The sequence below is a fragment of the Cervus canadensis genome, chromosome 9, assembly GCF_019320065.1.
Source record: "Cervus canadensis isolate Bull #8, Minnesota chromosome 9, ASM1932006v1, whole genome shotgun sequence".
Lineage (NCBI taxonomy): Eukaryota > Metazoa > Chordata > Mammalia > Artiodactyla > Cervidae > Cervus > Cervus canadensis.
This window is the reverse complement of record NC_057394.1, coordinates 72,741,169-72,755,625: the sequence shown is the minus strand read 5'-3', so window position 1 is coordinate 72,755,625 and position 14,457 is coordinate 72,741,169. Positions and strand designations below refer to the sequence as shown.

The window sequence follows — 14,457 nt, the reverse complement described above, 5'->3', positions numbered from 1 at the left end:
AGAGGAAGAAAGATAAATTGCAAGCTTGAGCTCAGATTCATTTAGTGGAAGAAGTGGAGGAAGTTACATTGCTTTTGTGAGAGTACTCTCAGTAATAGAAGCTAGGGTTCTTGCTGAACAGAGACGAAATGAGGCCAAGAGGAAGTGGAGTTTACTATGACATTGCAGAGCAAGTGTAGGAAGAATCTGAGAACACGAGGTATTTCATCTAGGAAACTAGCAACTTATGCTAGGAAACTAGCAAATGAGTTAGCAACTGTCCCAGTCTTTATTACACTCTGTAACAGTGGGTATATCAATAACTCAAGCTTCTTAATGCCTTGGTTTTAAGACCATTCCCAGTCTTCCACTTGAAGAGTGGGATTTGGAGGGATTGAATAAACAAGCCTGTAGGATTTAGTGGCAAGTAAGTAACTCAGGGACGGCTCTCAACTCAGGGAGAAACCCAGAGGGATTTGCTTCAGCTCGTCAACCAGCAGCTCTAGCGCGCTGCCAAAGCTTGCTGAAAAGCAATCAGAAAAGGAAAGGGAAAGAAAGAAAAGGATGAAACATGTTTTGCATCAGAAGGAGTTAATCCAAACAAGCTGGTCTTCAAAAGAGGTGTCCATCAAAGATTATATTAGCCAAAAATTCTGAGGGGACTACAGTTAGTTTTGAATAGGCAACTACAAAAGATCATAAATAATGTTATCAAAATTATATGTAAATGTATAATTATATGCTCATGCAAGCTCATATGCAAAATTGGAAGTAGCAAAGGAAAATTGGGGCACTGGTGTCATGGGATAGAGGAATGGGGTGTTCAGTGGTTGGGAGATCTTTTATCAAAATAATCCTTTGAACGCTTAAATTTTTACCACGCACAGATGACCCTTTCCAAAATGCTTTTGTCATTACAAACTGAAGTCCTATTACGAACTGAAAGCAGTAGATAGGCTATGCTTTTTTCTTGACTTTCTAGTTCAGTTTATATAAAGAAATATGTTTTTACTGCTGAATCTTTATTTCTGAATACATAGCACTTATTTATTATGAAAGTCCCCTCTGAGAGTTTCTTACCATCCATGTGAGATCCTAGTTCCCTGATCAAGGATTGAACTCTGCCCCCCTGCATTGGGAGCATGGAGTCTTACCCAGGGAAGTCCCGGGAGAATTCCTTTTCCTTGCATTTCTACCAGCAGTAGGAATTGCTGTTCTTTTTTTGATAGCTGTATTACTGCTGACCGTTGCATTTACTAGCATTTCCATGAATCCTGGTAAATTTGAGAACATTTTCCTATGCTTGTTGACTACTTAGATTTGGCTCTTCTCTCCATTAGCTAGTCCTGTCTTTTGTCTCTTTGTCTATTTTTTCCATTAGCCTCCTTTTTTCCTAAAATATGAAAAAGTCTGCTGACTGTTACAAGAATGAACCCTATTTCATTTTTATTTCTTTTTTCATGTCTAACATTGGTTTATTTACCTTTTTATGGTATCTCTTGCCCATGCAAGGTTTCAAGTTTTGAATATTTGGACATATCTGACACTTCTTTTATGGCTTTTGGTTTAAAAGGTCTCAATTTGGGATCTTTGACATGATTGTTGATTTAAAACTTCCTGTTTCTTTTTCTAGAATTAGAAAATATAATTAGTACGGCTATTGGCAAGTAGTCCTGATTTCCTTTGTGTAACTAATCGACATGGAAATTTTAGTATTCTTATCATCATTACCCCCTCAATTTCTAACTTTCTTTATCTATGAAAATGAGTATTACAATCATGATTACAGATGCTGTTGAATGGTGCATACATAAGACCTGCGTTCAGATAGTCTAGCTTGTGATTTGGAGATGGGCTGAACTCTGATTTGTTGAGCAGACTTGTTTCGCTGTAGGAAAAAATTATTATTAAAATACTAATTTAAATGCTGCTTTTACTGAGTTTAAACTTAATATTTTCAGAACTTTTTAGTGAAAATACTTGACATGTTTAATAATTAGGTGAGTTGATCTCATCTTCTAATCAGGACGTGGGCTACTTTCCCTGTTCTCCTTGTTATATATTGCTCCACCCTCCAAATAATCGTTTGTATTATTCTAATGCAGCAAAGGTAAGCTTTTATTATTATTCTAAACTGCAGCAAATTAAATGATGCTTTCTATTCATAGCTTTACCCTAGTGATATAGAAACACATGCAGCCTTTCTTACAATGTATTCATTGAGCACAGATACTGATTTTCATGAACTGTTTGTAGTTTGGGCTTAAAAGGGCCCAAGAGTATATGCAGCAGGAAAGCAAAATCAGAGAGCTAAGGAAAACAAGCATAAAAGAAGTTACGACTAGTGAGATTTTCTGTTTTCCTCTCTTATAATTGCAGTCTGGGTCTTTCACTGTTTTTGGTTGGAGACCACTGTCCACTGTTAAGATTTTATAGCGGTTGCCTTTGAAAATCTAATAAGGAGCACGGTATATTAACATCAGATATTTGCACAAAATTATATTACTGTTTATTGTGGTAATATAATCATATCATATTAAATAAAATGTTGGTTAGGATCATCTCTGTGGGTGGCAGGTGAGGGTAATTGTGACAGCATTATTTCCTTTCAGAAAATGAGGCTTCGAGAAAGCCATATTTGTCTAAGATCACCCAAAGTTGTCTGCCAGTATGGAAGCTCCATGTCGTGCTCAGAGACCTGTTTCCAGGCTCCTGTGATGCTTGCAGAGCTGGCCTTTCCTTTCTAAAAGACCCTTCAGGGCTTGGACACCCTGCTTTTTGTGCCAGTGAGTGGACCCTCCTGGGGTCAGGGGTCTGCCTGTGTGAGAAAAGCCAAGCTTCCCTCCTTTATCCAGGTACCTTTCTCTCTTCTTATGCCCAAATGCCACGTGACCATGTTTCCTGTGTCTCTTCTTTATCCTATTCACCCCTTTAGCACCAGCAACCACCAAAAGTGCCCTTTGCTCCCTAGTCACAGACATTCACTACCTTTAAATAGTGTATTAAGTCCATCTAAGACCTCACTTTGCTGAACACTTCCTGCTTTGTTAGCGATTAGAAAATGACCACAGTCCCTGCCCAGGCCAGGCACTGCCTATTCTGAAGGGCAATGAGAATTTAAAACTGAGACTTACCAGGTAACTCACAGGTACCCAGTTTGGAGAGGAGGGCTGGATGTTTTGGGGCCAGCAGAGCACTGGGCTCTAGCTTCTTCTCCAGCCGCAAGATGAAGCCTGGGATCACCGTGGTGCTCCCCACCATGGCGGTGGGAACACCAGGTCCTCAGAGGCTGGTGCTGCCTAACTGCCTGCACTGTGCCCTCGCTGGGCAATGTCAGGGCTCACCTCTGGTGTTAGTAACAGGAGGCAGGAATTGAATGCTTAGCCTCTAGCAACCAAACTGGCAAGCCTTCCCACAGAGTCTGAAAAAGAGGAGTATTTTGAACACAGATCTCTTAAAACAGCTGTTGCATTGGCAGAGCAGATGGAGCCAGAGTAGTGTTCAGAACTAAAATAGCAACAGTGTCACAAATTACAGGTGCTTCCAAACAGGCTTGCCTGCGCTTTGTGAGGAGATGCCGCTCCCCCCACCGGAGGGTGCAGGATGAACCAGGGACAGAGCATTCCAGAGCAGCATTCCACACACTGATGGCGACTGTGTCAGTTATCTAGCACACCACCCCAAAGCATGGTGGCTTACAGTAATCGCCTCCCCGCTGCGATAGTGTTAAGGGTTAGCTGAGCTTAACGGAGGGCTTCAGGTGGTCAGGTGTCTCCTTGAGGAGGCATTCAGATGAGAGCACAGCTGTGGTTGCTAACATTCAAGACGCCTTATCCTCAGGTCTCAGTGAACTGGGAGTCTGCTCCAGGCCAGATCCAACCCACTGTTCATTTCTGTACCACCACAGGCTAAGAATAGTTTTTACATTTTTCAACGGTTGGAAAACCAAAAGAAAAACCATCTCATGACTTGTGAAAATTACATGAAATTCAGATTCCGACATCTTAACTGGCACAGTCGGCACCCCTGGCCCCTCACATAGTTTATGGCAGTTTTGCACTGTGGTGGCAGAGTTGAGGAGTTACAACAGACATGAAGGTCACATGGCCTGAAAGCTGAAAATTTTTACTGTCTGGCCCTGGATAGAAAGTCTTCTGACCCCTACTGCTAAGCGTCTCTCTACAGACAACTTCATTAACCATCAGTGGGTTATTTTGAGAATGTTCAGTTTTTTTTTTTTTCTAAATGATGAGGCCTGAGAGAATTCAGCCTGTCACTTGCAAGCATTATCTCCAAATAACATACTGCATGCAGGTGTGAGTAATTTGGGGCTTAAAACAACCGTGAATATAATTTTCATTATATTTACTCCATCTTATCATCTTTCAGATTACTGGAGTAAATCTGAGGCCACAGTTAACATTTTTATCAGATGTATGCAAATAATAGAACCATCTATGATGATCATACAGAGATAAACATTCAGAACTGTTATCTTCTTTATACTCCTTGTTGACTTGTTCTGTGAGAATTCTTATGCTTCGTTACTCAAATTCACATTCTGAAAATAAATGCCTAGAGCAGAAATGATTTTAACAATTTTAACTGTCAAAGCTGCCTTTCCTTGCTACTACTGTGCAGCTGAGTATTTGCAAACTAAATCATAAGCATGCTTCTCTCATCCCCACCAGCTGCAGCATGGTCACCAGACATGCAGTTGGAAGCTTGCGATTATTTTTATTTTGAGAAGAAATTAAATAATTGCTGATTTTAAAAAAGGAGAATCAGAGACAAATACCATTTCTGCCTTCATAATGGGAACCCCAAATGCCTTTCTAAACAAACAACAGCTGGAAAATGCTGAACACAGATAGATACAATCCTTGCCTTTAAAAAGTTCCCATCCTTGTAGAGATGGATGGACAAGAAGACAGTATGGTATAGGGATTGATAGTTGATCATTGATGAGCACAAACTACGATGGGGGCACAGAGAGTGGGCCCCTAAGCTGGTCTAGAAATGTCTGGGAGCCTTGCTAATGGGAACCAATGGGAAGGAAGGCAAGGTGGATCAGCCCAGAAACCTTCCGGGGTACCCACCCAGGCCTGGTGGAGACCTCATTGCTAGGCCCTCCAGCAGCCTGTCCCAGCTGATGGCACACTGACCTTTATCAGTTTACTTGTTCATCTTCCTCCACAGACTTGGCAGTTTCTTTAAGGCAGAAACTGCCATCTGTCCTTGTTCTCTGCAGTGCCTGCCAGGTAGTAGTTGATGCTCAAGAACCATCTAATAAGTGAATATGTGGAAGTTTCTAGGCTAATGAAAATATTCTGTCTCTTAGATAGGCTAATGTTTAAAGAAAATATTTTATGTCTATACAATGGTATATTTAAAAGTATCTACTAGTTTGTGGTTGAAGTGCCAATACCAAATTTTAGATGCAAGAACAGGATCAGGAACCATAGGAGATGCAAAGATAAGCAAGACACAATCACCGCTCTCCATAAACTTAGAGCATAAGTAAGATGAGATGGTTGGATGGCATCACTGACTCAAGGGACATAAGTGTGAGCAAGCTCCGGGAGTTGGTGATAGACAGGGATGCCTGGCGTGCTGCAGTCCATGGGGTCACAAAGAGTTGGACACAACTGAGTGACTGAACTGACTGAACCCTCCTCTATATGGAACCAGAATAGCTTGTCTTTCACCTGTTTACATTTTGGAATTCCACAAAATATTTCTTTTGAATAAAGGGCTCCATTTAAAAAAATTAAAACTTTATAAAGTTAATAAAAGACCAAGTTTTCTCAAAATATTTACATATTTTACCCCCCCCATTTAGGCTAGAAGGAAATTTAATGGAGAGAATAGAAAATTTACATTTTTAGATATTTTCGTATTCCTCCTGGATTCCGTCTTTGTTTTTCCTGAGTTGCCTTTAACACTTTTCTAACAGGTACTATATAGCAATGTAGATATTTACAATAATAAAATTGTTCCCATATACTGTAATATCACTTAATATTTGCTAATATACAGGAAAAAGCTTCTATGCATATCCTTTCTAAAATTACTGCAAAATATCTTCTTCAAAGTTCTATATTTTTTTCTACTTTATATACAGTAGTGTGTATATGTTAATCCCAACCTCCTAATTTATCCCTCACCCTCCAAGGTTCTATATTTAATGCCAGTTATTCTAAGATGTTTAATTCAAAACTGTTACCTAATTTCTCTATAGGATGTTGGATTTCAAAAAATCCCATTTTCAAAACAGGATTGTATAAGATCATCTTAAGGACCCATATGCAACAAATCCTTCTATGAGGTTTGCAGGGAATAATGAGCCAAAAGACATTTAGGTACAGTATTCTTTATTATAAACAATCAGATAACAGTGTAAGTGTGCATTTGAGGGATAACTGAGGCATAGCTATAATAAAAAACATGACTTAAATAGAAATAGTTTCTTTTTTGTTAGTTTGTTTTACATTAATTTGAACTTAACATACACCAAGATCATGTAATTTGTCATATAGTTCAGCCATTAAATCCTTAACACGGGCAGACAAAATTTGGAACGCATGTTATATTTTGCTTTATTTGTTGACTATGTATGTCAAATATTCAGGACATAATCAAAGTTAAGCCGGTGCTTGAAGTCTTAACAAGCAATACCTAAAAAATATTTTTGTTGCTGTGACAGAGTATTCACTTCCTAAGAAGACAATGAAAAGGAGATTCTAAATGCTAGGTAGTTGTCCAACTTTTTCTGATTTAAACTGAGTGTAAAAAAAAAATAACAAAGTAAATGTATTGAGAATTGACATCTTAATAGTTCCAAAGCACTGGAAGGTATTAAAATATCACCTAACTAAAATTTTTTACATCTCAAATTTTTAACAGGAGAAAAAACAAAACCCAGACTTGAACAGCACTATAAATGTTCTGAGTCTTGTGAGCAGGCCAGATGTTACTATTCTCTGTTGCACGACCCTTGTCTACAGCAACCTTAAACATGTTTGGCAATTGCTGATGCAATTAATGGCTTAGCATGTCCACTTTGCTCACAATCCTATAAAAGAATGTGAAGGCATTGTTTGGACTGTCTACCTCAAGGATTGAATGCTAAATAAGCACATTTAGAAGTCAGAAATCAAATTCTGCACTACAATTTTTAACAATTCTTACCAGAAAAAAATTTAAAGGACTGATCTAAAATGTGACTATGTTACAATGACTTAAGGGTTAACTTCCCATCCCTCCTAAATTCTCTGAATTTCACAGTATCTTAATAAAGGCTTTTGGTGAGACAGACCTGGTAGTGATGCATACGTACCACTTTAATCATTTATTTTTTGAAGATAGAATTCCGATTCACTGGAATATTCTGTCCTGGCTTCCCAAAGCTGCGTGGAAAGCCAGTGTATTTTTTCATGTCATTTATAAGCAACTAGTACCGATTGATTCTGTAAAGGTGTAAGATTACCAGAGGAGGAGTCTGACCACTGATGGATAAAGTGATGTTTGATCCCTGGAGCCCAAACCACGTGTACCTCATGCTGTTTTGTGCAGTAGTACTCGTTTGAGGAAGACTTCACCATACTAATGCCTTTTCCAAGGAAAGGAGACATAGGGAATTACTGGAAAATAGGGAAGCAAGAGGAGAAAAATCCAACTTTGAGACAAAGAAGAAAAGCCTCATTTATCCAAGGATGTCTTCATTCATGACTTCATTGTTCAGAAGAGATGGGAAATCAGTTTCAAAATAGCGATAATTAGGAAATCAATTATATTTTCTTCAAGCATAAAAAAGAGCACATGTTTTGTTTTAATAGTTCTTGAAACATGAAGATGATTCTACAGATTTCCGTGTAGACTCTCAGCTCCAGAGGGCTGGGATGGTTTCTTGTGTACATTGACTCCACAGTACCTAACACTGTGCCGGGTACATACATAGTTGGTGAACCAATAAACTACAGAGTTCTCTAAACACTAAATGGACCACCTAGCTTTAATGTAAAATGTGATATTTTCTATTGTATATATGAAAGCTTCTACTAGGTAACACTAGTCATTACAAGAGGTGACGGCAGTAGCTCACGCATACATTGTTTTCATATGATCATTCCTACCTTGAATACAATTTAATGAGAAACAGCTACTATACACTAATGCTAGAAAGAGTTGAGACAGAATTTATAAATGAAGAAACCTCCTGGATCACTGAAGTACCGTCTGTTAACAAGCATAATTACCTTCTTAAATTATACATTTTAAAGAGGGTGTGAAATAATTTTCCAAGCAATGCAGTGTTCAGTGGATGGGAATTATATATATATATATATGAAAGTACCTAGAAATTTGGTAAACGGCCCTCTCTTTATCATCCAAGGGTAAATAACAGGTTTTGGTATTGTGTATACATTTTTTAAAAATGTCCTGTTATTCAGGACCACTGTTCCTCAGAAATGATAGGGATTATGGAATTACTATCTTATTTGGGAAGTTATTTCCAGGTATGAGGCTTTAGTTTTATGAGAGGCTACCACCTATGACCAGCAGGTCACTTAATCGGTAGAGACACTAAGTTAAATAACTCAAATTTGATCGCAGCAACGTGTCTGGATTTTCTCAAAGGCTTCAGTGAACACTGTTTGCGTCATCTGTGAAGAGTTAGTATTTACCAACGTGTGAGGAATATGCGGCAAACTGTGCCCTCGCCTAGAGACTGTGAACGTGGGAATGTGAGAAGGAATAAGTAAACACAGGGTGTTTTTATCCGATGCTCTTGTTTTACTGCTGCTTCCACACACACACAGGACTTAACCACAAGGACAGTGAGCATGCCGTGCAGACTCGGATCTGCAGAGCTGCCTGCTGTGAATCACCAGGAGAACAGGAACCTGATTTCCTACATGGAAGGCAGGCATCTCTGTGGGTGATGCATTGACTAAGAAAGTGCTGGTCTTATTTTGCAGTTGGGGGATATAGCTTATTTCATGCTATTTTCATATTTATAATATCTTCCCATATTAGAGTCATTTATTTTTTTTTGTACAGTGGTAAGATAATGAGGCAACCTGGCTCTCAGCTTCACAGTTTCTTTCTCTTCCGATCACAGTTTTAATTTGTTTAAAAGGTACCATTCATACCAGCACAACAGTCTACCTACAGGTATTTCAACTTCAGAAATAAAGCTTATATGACTTGTCTTACATAACTGATTTTACAAGCTTGATTTTTTTTTTTTTCAGCACTTGAAGTGAAGTTATTTAAATGTTACGGGTTTGATAGCTTTGTTTTGTCCAAAGTGTTATTTGCCCTAGTGTTGCTAGTACCTGATTTTTGCTACGTAAACAGTTTTAGTATTTTTCTGGACTGGCCATACAACATGCCTTATGTGACACGGCAGACGAAAGCTGCCTTTGTCCTGCCAGCACCCTTCAAACACTGTCCACAGACTTGCCTCTCATTTCTTCTCTCCCACAAAAGAAGCTGCTGCTTATTAGAGCGTAGGTGCGAAAACCCTGCTTTTCTCGTCGCGTTGTAGTGGCATCAGGTTAACTAGAAAGCACAAAATAAGACGGTGATACAAAATACGGTGAGTATATATTAAACGTATTTACATGTGTCCTTAGAAACGTCAGTTAGTCATGACTCTGAAATGACATAAGCCACTGCCTGCAACAGCATCTACCCTATAGAAATGTGCATTGAGACAGGACTGTTAGGACACGGAAGAAATTGGGTTGTGTGGGGAGCCCATCTGAGTCAGAACTTTGTCCAGCCACTGCAGCGGTCCATGAAGGTGGATCTCAATCCAGCAGGGCGTGCTTGTGACATCCTGGCGATGGTACTCGGCTCCCCAGCCCTGAAAAGCAAAAACAGAGCCAAGTCATTGTGCCAGACTTCCAGGCAGCCTCCAGGGGCACGAGACAGGCCTGCTGGACACAGCCCACCCACCAGGGCAGCTTCTGGGACCTGAGAACATGAACTCTGCATTCCTGCAAGTACAAGACAACCTTTTCATCAGCCAGACACCCTAAGATGAGTCCCCATCCGAGGTTTCCTCCTGGGCTCGCAAGTAAAACCACAGACCTAGAGAGGGCCTGGGTTCCAGCCACATCAGAGACACCGGGAATTCATGCTGTCTTCCCCAGGGAAGGGAGCTTGAACGCATGTTCACCCCCTTAATGCTGAAGTCTGTATTTTGTACAAAACAGAACAATGGCTGGATCTGAAAGTTGTTAGGTGAGAGCTGAGGGTGCTCTGTGTTACTCAGGATTGATGAAGAAGGCTTGTTTCTCCTCTCCCATGCTGGCTCACTTCTGGCAGTTTGCCATTGGTGACCATCCACAGGAGAGACCGCAAAAAATAAAGAAGTTTCATTAACATCTATGACCTCACATGGTTGCAATTTTTTATCGTGGTGAGAACTTATCAATTTCTTTTACACTGATCACCTATAGTTATATTTGCTAGGAATCCTTTTTTTTTTTTTAAGTCCCTGCAATATTAGTCACAGTTTATTTTGTGAATTATGTAGTTTTATGAATTTAAAGGTTGCATATGTGACAAGTACATCTAGTTGATCTTAGGAAAATCAGATTCCTATACAAGTTTATAATACAGTGAAATAATTGTATCTGAGACATTGGCCATTTCATCCCAATTTTTAAAACAGGCCTAGAAAAAAGTACGTCAAATGGTTGTTTATTAACAGCAATTTATCGCCCTCTGCTGGCTCTAAAGCATCAGAATGTTTGAAAAGACTTTCAGGTATTTGTTAATTGCCTGTTAATTTTACAGTGTAAAAATGCTTCTAAAGCTTAACAGTAAACTTGAATAAAGGCATCCCTGGTGGCTTAGATGGTAAAGAATCTGCCTGCAATGCAGGAGATCTGGGTTTGAGCCCTAGGTCAGGAAGATCCCCTGGAGAAGGGAATGGTTACCCACTCCAGTATTGTTGCCTGGAGAATTCCATGGACAGAGGCGCCTAGGGAGCTACACTCCAAGGGGTCACAGAGTCAGACATGACTGAAACGACTTAGCACGCATGCAAATTTGAATAAAACTGCTTTGTAACCATGAAAGAAATGGATTCAAGAAGTCATTTTCTAAACTGGAAACTTCTTGATTCTCATTTTTAAAATAATTACTGAAATTATAAATAAGAGTGTAGAAAAATGGGACACATTTTTCATGGTAATTTTACAGAATTAATAAATTTTACTTTGAAAAAATCTGTAACAAGCCATACTGATACCCCTTGAATAGATAGGTCACCATGGGAAAACTGTCACGTATGCTCAGTTTGGCAAACAAGCTCAGATTTGGAAATATTAGAATTATTTGCAAGTGCTTTGTGAGGAATGAAATAGCGGACGATAAACTGAGGGCTTAGCTTCAACATGCAAATCCAGTTTTTCCTTCCCACTAAGTAACTTCCTCCATTCTCCAACCTTCATGTCAACTTTAATAAGATCTAATTGAGAAATTCAACAAATATTCATAAACAGAATATCTACTACTGTCTCAGAATTAATCGTAAGCCCCATAATGTTTTTATCCCAACCTGTTTATACTTTTGTAAACAGCACTTAATTCATACTCTGTTGTATTAGACTCAGTTCTGTTTTGTAGTTTATTTATAAATATAATTGCCTCTGTTTGCCTGTCTGCTTTGTCTTATTCGATTTCAGGTAAATTCACCATTTACTGAGTGACCACAGTGCTCAGCAATTTGAGGGAAGAAAAACACAAATCTCTGTAGCATTAAGTCCTATGCAACCATCATAATCACTTTATCTTCTTTATTTAAAGAAAAATCAGGTAACTGCCTTAACTTGGTTTTCCTCCAAAAGTAATATACTTAAGAATTTTCTTAAAATTGCTAAACAAGAGATGTCATACTCATGGAGGAGCTCTTCTGAAAAACAATTGAGAGTTTTCCTGCCAAAATGCTGTCTACTTGCCCTGGCTGTCCAACTGCCACATCAACCGAAGACTGTTTTAAAATATATATTTTTTTACTTATTTATTTTCTTATTTGGTTGTACTGGGTCTTAGTTGTGGCATGCAGGATATTTAGTTGACCTATGTGGGATCTAGTTCCCTGACCAGGGATCGAACCTGGGGCCCCTGCATTGAGAGCAGGGAGTCTTAGCCACTGGACCGCTCCGGAAGTCCTGTGCTTTTGGTCTCTATCTTAGAATCAGGAAGCAAGCACTCCTTACCTTGACAAAGCTCATCCTGATGGTGCACATCTTGGTCAGCTCATAGACGACTTCAAATCCGTGGTGCACAGACTGGGCGAGCAGCTGAGCGAACAGCTGGTTGTTGAAGATCTTGAGGCTGCAGCCGCTGGGGATCTTGCAGACGGTGGCTGGGTGGAAGCCGTGCTGATAGTTGCAGTTCCGGCTCTGCACGAAGATGCTGCTGTCACTCACGCACTCGGCATAGACTTCTCCCCCGACGTAGTACAGGTGCACGCCTGCGAGGCAGAAACAGTCTTCTGACACCAGCACTGAGTTCCACTTAGACTTACCACCCTTCCCATCTCATCTGCCTCTGTCACCTAAAGAGACGTGACTATCATCTGTGAGGTTAATTTTAATGTCACCAATCACTGATTAGTACCACGAGTGCCCCAGAGGTTGACCTGCTTTCATTATCATCTGTATTTTTTCCATGAGTGCAATTTAAAAGTATATTGCAAAAAAAAAAAAAAAAATATATTGCAATTCAGGTTTGCATAGCCAAGAACAAAGAAGGAGGCTGTCATGTATTAATACTACTCCTGCCATGAAATTAAAAGATGCTTACTCCTTGGAAGGAAAGTTATTACCAACCTAGACAGCATATTAAAAAGCAGAGACATTACTTTGCCAACAAAGGCCCATCTAGTCAAGGCTATGGTTTTTCCAGTGGTCATGTATGGATGTGAGAGTTGGACTATAAAGAAAGCTGAGCACTGAAGAATTGATGCTTTTGAACTGTGCTGTTGGAGAAGACTCTTGAGAGTCCCTGGGACTGCAAGGAGATCCAACCAGTCCATCCTAAAGGAGATCAGTCCTGGGTGTTCATTGGAAGGACTGATGCTGAAGCTGAAACTCCAATACTTTGGCCACCTGATGCAAAGAGCTGACTCATTGGAAAAGACTCTGATGCTGGGAAAGATTGAGGGCAGGAGGAGAAGGGGACGACAGAGGATGAGATGGCTGGATGGCATCACCAACTCGATGGGCATGAGTTTGAGTAAACTCTGGGAGTTGGTGATGGACAGGGAGGCCTGGTGTGCTGCGGTTCATGGGGTTGCGAAGAGTCGGACACAACTGAGTGACTGAACTGAACTGAACTGTCACTTTCAGTCTCATGCTTGTTCATTCTAAAAGGAAGATCTCATACTATTAGAGGCAAAATAACAACATAAGGCAGAAAACATCAAATAGTCCTTCAGGGACATATAGAAGTAAAGAACTGGACACAGTAAGTACCATGGTAATGTTACTTACATGCATATACTAAATCCACTTCAGAGGACATGATAAATGGAGTTTACATTTTATTTTACTAACAATTATAAATCCATTTCTCTTAGTACCTCAAAGAGGCCTATTCCATTTTAAAGCTTATCACCTACATTTACAGGTCATAGAAATAATGCCTATTTTTACCTACAATGAAATTCATGCCACATTTTCAGATAAAATATAATGACTCAATCAAAATGTAGTTTATGCTATTTTATCTCATTTTCTTAGAATGAAAAGGTGAAGAGGGTCTTGAGAATGTTGCTGCTCAAAGTACATTTTAGTTGATGCTTTTCCTCCAAATGTCTAGGTTTAAGACTCAACATAGTTTCCTTTGTTGTGCAAAAGCTTTTAAGTTTCATTAGGTCCCATTTGTTTAGTTTTGCTTTTATTTCCAATATTCTGGGAGGTGGGTCATAGAGGATCATGCTGTGATTTATGTCAGAGAGTGTTTTGCCTATGTTCTCCTCTAGGAGTTTTATAGTTTCTGGTCTTACATTTAGGTCTTTAATCCATTTTGAGTTTATTTTTGTGTATGGTGTTAGAAAGTGTTCTAGTTTCATTCTTTTACAAGTGGTTGACCAGGTTTCCCAGCACCACTTGTTAAAGAGGTTGTCTTTTTTCCATTGTATATCCTTGCCTCCTTTGTCGAAGATAAGGTGTCCATAGGTTCGTGGATTTATCTCTGGGCTTTCTATTCTGTTCCATTGATCTATATTTCTGTCTTTGTGCCAGTACCATACTGTCTTGATGACTGTGGCTTTGAAGTAGAGTCTGAAGTCAGGCAGGTTGATTCCTCCAGTTCCATTCTTCTTTCTCAAGATACTTTGGCTATTCGAGGTTTTTTGTATTTCCATACAAATTGTGAAATTCTTTGGTCTAGTTCTGTGAAAAATACCATTGGTAGCTTGATAGGGATTGCATTGATTCTATAGATTGCTTT

At 39.5% G+C, this 14,457-nt stretch overlaps 1 protein-coding gene across 1 annotated transcript in view; it reads right to left on the bottom strand.

The window, feature by feature from the left end:
* Nucleotides 1–6,336: 6,336 nt before the first annotated feature.
* Nucleotides 6,337–14,457, bottom strand: part of LOC122447293 (mothers against decapentaplegic homolog 9-like) — a 9,299-nt gene continuing 1,178 nt past the window's right edge. Inside the window, exons 2-3 of the mRNA XM_043477801.1 lie at nucleotides 12,219–12,541; nucleotides 6,337–9,853 (exon numbers count right to left, since the gene is read on the bottom strand). Coding sequence (XP_043333736.1) covers nucleotides 9,710–9,853; nucleotides 12,219–12,541 — 467 coding nt within the window. The 3' untranslated portion in view covers nucleotides 6,337–9,709. The remainder of the gene's footprint in view (nucleotides 9,854–12,218; nucleotides 12,542–14,457) is intronic.